This window comes from Pinus tabuliformis, chromosome J (assembly GCF_031772625.1).
Source record: "Pinus tabuliformis cultivar Carrire ecotype Pingquan chromosome J, CPIR1, whole genome shotgun sequence".
In the NCBI taxonomy this organism is placed as follows: Eukaryota; Viridiplantae; Streptophyta; class Pinopsida; order Pinales; family Pinaceae; genus Pinus; species Pinus tabuliformis.
Genome location: NC_142295.1, coordinates 1,421,846,840 through 1,421,851,588, shown reverse-complemented (window position 1 = coordinate 1,421,851,588; position 4,749 = coordinate 1,421,846,840). Strand labels below are relative to the sequence as shown.

The 4,749-nt window shown below is 34.0% G+C and overlaps 1 protein-coding gene across 1 annotated transcript; it reads right to left on the bottom strand.

Annotated features, from left to right (window-relative positions):
- Positions 1-1,724: 1,724 nt before the first annotated feature.
- Positions 1,725-3,177, bottom strand: LOC149232674 (geranylgeranyl pyrophosphate synthase 7, chloroplastic-like). The gene has a single exon (XM_089376543.1). The coding sequence runs from the start codon at positions 3,033-3,035 to the stop codon at positions 1,890-1,892; it is 1,146 nt and encodes a 381-aa protein (XP_089232669.1). The 5' UTR covers positions 3,036-3,177; the 3' UTR covers positions 1,725-1,889.
- Between the last annotated feature and the right edge of the window lie 1,572 nt (positions 3,178-4,749).

The window sequence follows — 4,749 nt, the reverse complement described above, 5'->3', positions numbered from 1 at the left end:
AATGAGTATCACTATGCACATAGCTAGTTGAAATCCAATTTGTTAATGGATAACAATACCAATGCTTATGCATTGGTCTACCCATTTCTAAGCAGTGTGAGAAAATTTGGCATAATTTACTTGCACTCTCAAGTTGAATTAAATAAACTAATACATAGAGAAAAAACAAAGTAAATATATTTAAGATCACTGATATTTCCAATAATTTTGACATCGCGCTTGACATCATCAACAATATTTATATTTATTGTATGTATGCTAACACTTTGTTATGAATGTTGTGGATGTTGTGAGAGTTGGTCGCTTCTTCATTGATTTCTAGTGCAAGAAAGGGGCATCAACATTCATGTCATTGCAATATAGACATGGTTGTTGTGAGTACCCTTGTTTTGCAAGCAATTTTCTTGCACCCAAAACAAATGCCCTGTTGCCAATGGGTGCCTTCCCATGTTATTCCAGGATTGTCTTAATAACATTACTAAATGCTCCATATGCTTTATTTCGATCCCCTGTAGGGAAGACATCGAAAAATGTCTCGTCAATTTGGCATCTACTCATAAGAATACCCATATGTGGATGAATACTCTACTTCCCTTGTTGCAACTCTTCATGGCCATATTCTAGATGGTGGCCTTCCATATGCACTTCCATTTCTTCCAGTGCAACAATCTAAGTGTTGAAAAGCTTGTGAACTCTGGAGTTATCCTTTTCACCCAAAAATGAAATAGAGCGATCTTAATTTTATTCTTTATATGCATAGATGAAATAATATGAGCTTAAATGAAAAACTTCATGAAAATTCAGAATCGTTCATATAGACCTTTGGTTTAATAAAGTATTTTATGAACAAACTATAGTGTAATTATATTAGTAAAAGTAAATACATAATTATTGTGGCTTTCCTTCACATTAAAGGCAGGTGCAACCTTGTAAACATGAGTGCAAAGGAAAGATCCTACCATTGCCATTTACCATTGAATGTTAAGGTGGTCATATTATCTTTTAACAACCCGTTCACCTTAAAGGTAAATGCGACGTTGTAGACATGAAGACAAAGGAGAGATCCTACCTTCATCGTGTCATGTTATCCTTGAGGAACTCTTACCTTCACCCTAAAGGAAAATGTAGCATTGTAGACATGAAGACAAAGGAAAGATTCCACCTTTTCCATGGAAAGTGAAGTCATCATCTTATTTTTATCAACTTATTTTTATGATTGGGCTTTTTCAGATTCCATGTTTTCCATCTTCTTGTCTCGAGTGATCATTAAGTTGGAAATGAATGAATGAAATCAAAATTAGATCAAAGTAACTAACCTTACTAACTTCTCATCCAAGGTTCTTTGAGGGTTTCTATGATCACTTCTTGTTTTCACCATGCAAGTGATTTCTCTTTATCTTCTAGCTTTGAATGTCATTTTGTTTACTAATTTTTATTTTCAATGATTTCTTATATGGCACAATTCTTCTCTAATTTATGTCTTACTACCTTTCTTTTGTAACAGGTGAATTGCTAGTTAAATATTTAAGATGTATACTATCTAATTTTTTGGAAATTGAAATTTTTTTATTATTTTTTTATAATATACATTGAATTTGAACTTGGTAACTATGATTTAATTAATTAATATAACTAATTAGTTAATTAACACATTTAGTTAAGTGTGTGTATAAAAAAAAGAGTTTCAATAATTTCCACAAGCTGATTTCCCATTCTAATTTTGAGATAAAAAGAATCAAATTTTGATTAATTGGAAAATAAAGCTAGCTATGAAGCCTTGTTAATCATTGTCACAGGAGATACAAAGTTATTACACGATGCTAAACGGATACATACAACACTTAGCGGATACATACCCATAATATTCAAGAACGCTTTTACCAGGCTTTTCAGTTCTCTCTGTATGCAATGTAATCTGCAATACCCAACAAAGGTGCAACCTTCGTTGGATCGAAACATGATAGCTCCTCCTTACCTTTCTTCAACAATTCAACAGTAAACTCCTTTGCTTTCTCCAAACCCATCAGCTTCGGATAAGTAGCCTTGTCACTAAGCAAATCCTTTCCTGCTGTCTTCCCAATTTCTTCCGACGATTTTGTGACACCGAGTATGTCATCCACAACCTGATACAGAAGTCCCACGTGACGCGTAAACCTTCGAATTATCTCAATTTCTTGCTCGGAGGCACCACCAGTGATGGCCCCACACACAGCCGAGCACTCCAATAGCACTGCAGTCTTATGAACATGAATCCATTCCAGAGTGTCAAGATCAACAGAAGCGTCCCGCTCGCTCGCGAGATCTACAATCTGGCCACCCATCATCCCTTCAGACCCTGACGCTCTACCCACTTCAGATATCACCCTCAAAATCCGATCACTCCCCACCGTTTTGCTTGTGGACACTGCAATGTGCTCAAACGCAAATGAAAGAAGTGCATCCCCTGCAAGAAGAGCAGTGCCTTCCCCGAAGACCTTATGGTTTGTAGGCTTACCTCGGCGTAAATCATCATTGTCCATGCAAGGCAAGTCATCATGAATCAAAGACATTGTGTGGATCATCTCCATTGCACAGGCAGTTGGCATGGCGAGCTCCTGGGTCCCTCCCACAAGCTCACAAGCTGCAATGCACAGAACAGGACGAATCCGTTTTCCTCCTGCAACAAAAGAATACCTCATGGATTCATATATTTTCTTGGGATGACTCAGTGGGATAGCCTTATCCAGAGCCTCATTCACTGCCAGTGCCTTGGAAAGCATGTACTCCTTGAAATCAAATTCAACGGTCTTCTCGGCTTCATGACGCACATTGCCCAACTGGACATGAGCTGAGGATCGAACTGATGATGATACCAGATGTCTGTATGAGGAATGGCGACGGAGGGCCAGATGGTCGCCAATAGAAATCCCTGATGAGGTTGAAACTCCATGAAAACGTTTGATGGGAATGGAAGCTCCCTTCAAGTTACGTTTTTGAGAAGCAATATTCGTAAAACACAGGTCATGGCAGCTAGCTGTCATACTACTGTAAGCCATGAGGTGCTATTATAAATCACTGCAAAGAAAAACAGAGATTGAAAACAGGTAAGTACATGCATATGGATTCAAAGAGAATGATCGGTATGCTACATGAAACCTGTACCCTAATATCGTATGTCACTTGTCAGTTCCCTGTACAGAAAACGCCGTAGTATGTTATGTCACTTGTCAGTTCCCTGTACAGAAAACAAAACAGTGAAGAACTTGGTCGCGTGCTTGTTGGGGGTGCGCATGATTTTGATTTAAAGTGTTTGGAGTACGATACCCACACTAACGACAAATGTTATAGATGCTCATCCAGAAAAGGCTATGGCCCTGATCACCAACGACAGATACCCATCACTAACGACAAATGTTATAGATGCTCATTCAGAAAAGGCTATGGCCCTGATCACCAACGACAAATGTTAGAGATGCTCATTCACAAAAGGTAATACACGAAAATCTCGTGCTGAAATATTGTTGCCTGGTTGCTTTTGGGTCGATTGCTTATAATACAAAATACGGTGAAAGGTTGGCACCGACAATGAGGAGACATATGTTTGGTGAAATTCATTGCTTTAGTTAAATTTCAAAATTTTAGGTGTTCTAGATATTTTTGATGGTGCTGAATTTATTTGGACTATCAAAAATACGATTCAAACATTGTCTTTACAAAAAAAAAAAAATTGAATTTTTTTTGCTCAGATTCGGGCCACTTTTGACAGTCCTCGAAATGACTACTCCAAAGTCATTAGATGTCATAATTAATTGGTTTGTGTGAGACCTACAAAAATACATTTTTTTTTAAATAGAATTATATATTTATAAACTTAAATCTAAAATAAAATTTAATATTTTAATAAAGTTGTAGATAATAAAAATAAATAAATAAATAAATATTGAATATATATATATATATATATATATATATATTAAATTTTTTTACATAAGCGTTAGTGTAAGTAGAAACATTGCATATTACATTGTTTCATATATAAAATTAATTCATGTGAAAGATATTAAATTTTGAAATTTCTATTAAATTACATGTGTTTATTAGACTTATGGTATGTTTTTAAGGAAAATAAATGCTTTTTATTTGTTTTTATCAAAATAGATTGTTCTTTGCATTGTGATATGATTAAATGATATATTTAAACAACTATTAAGCTCTAGTTTTAAAATTAATTTTATATGAGTATCAAACACTCTACATTCTGTTAAAATAAATGTATTTACTCTCGTTGTTAAAAGATAAGAGTGAAAATAAAATGAATTAATTATATCTATTTATCTATCTATCTATCTATATATAGTTGCAATTATGTAAAATTAAATTATAAATTTATTTAAATTTCTCTTTTTAAATAAATAACTTATTATCATTTTTTAATTTTTAAGGGAAATTGTATTTTTCAAACATATACTATATTTACAACATAAAATCATATAATTAATGTATAGTTTATGTGTTTATGTTAAAAAAGAGAGAGAGAAATCAATATGTTTTTCTCTCTCTTTTTAAATTTCATGCCTTCCAAGGGGATCCACTATTATTAGTTTACATACAATTACAAATGTGATTAGCTTAAGTATAACTACCACTCCTTATGATGAAATCCCAATGCCTAGGCCTTCATCTTTATGCTCTATCCTTATTTGGCACTTTTGAACAAATAATATTCTCTTTATGATGTATCCTCATTTGGCACTTTTCTCATTTTTTAAA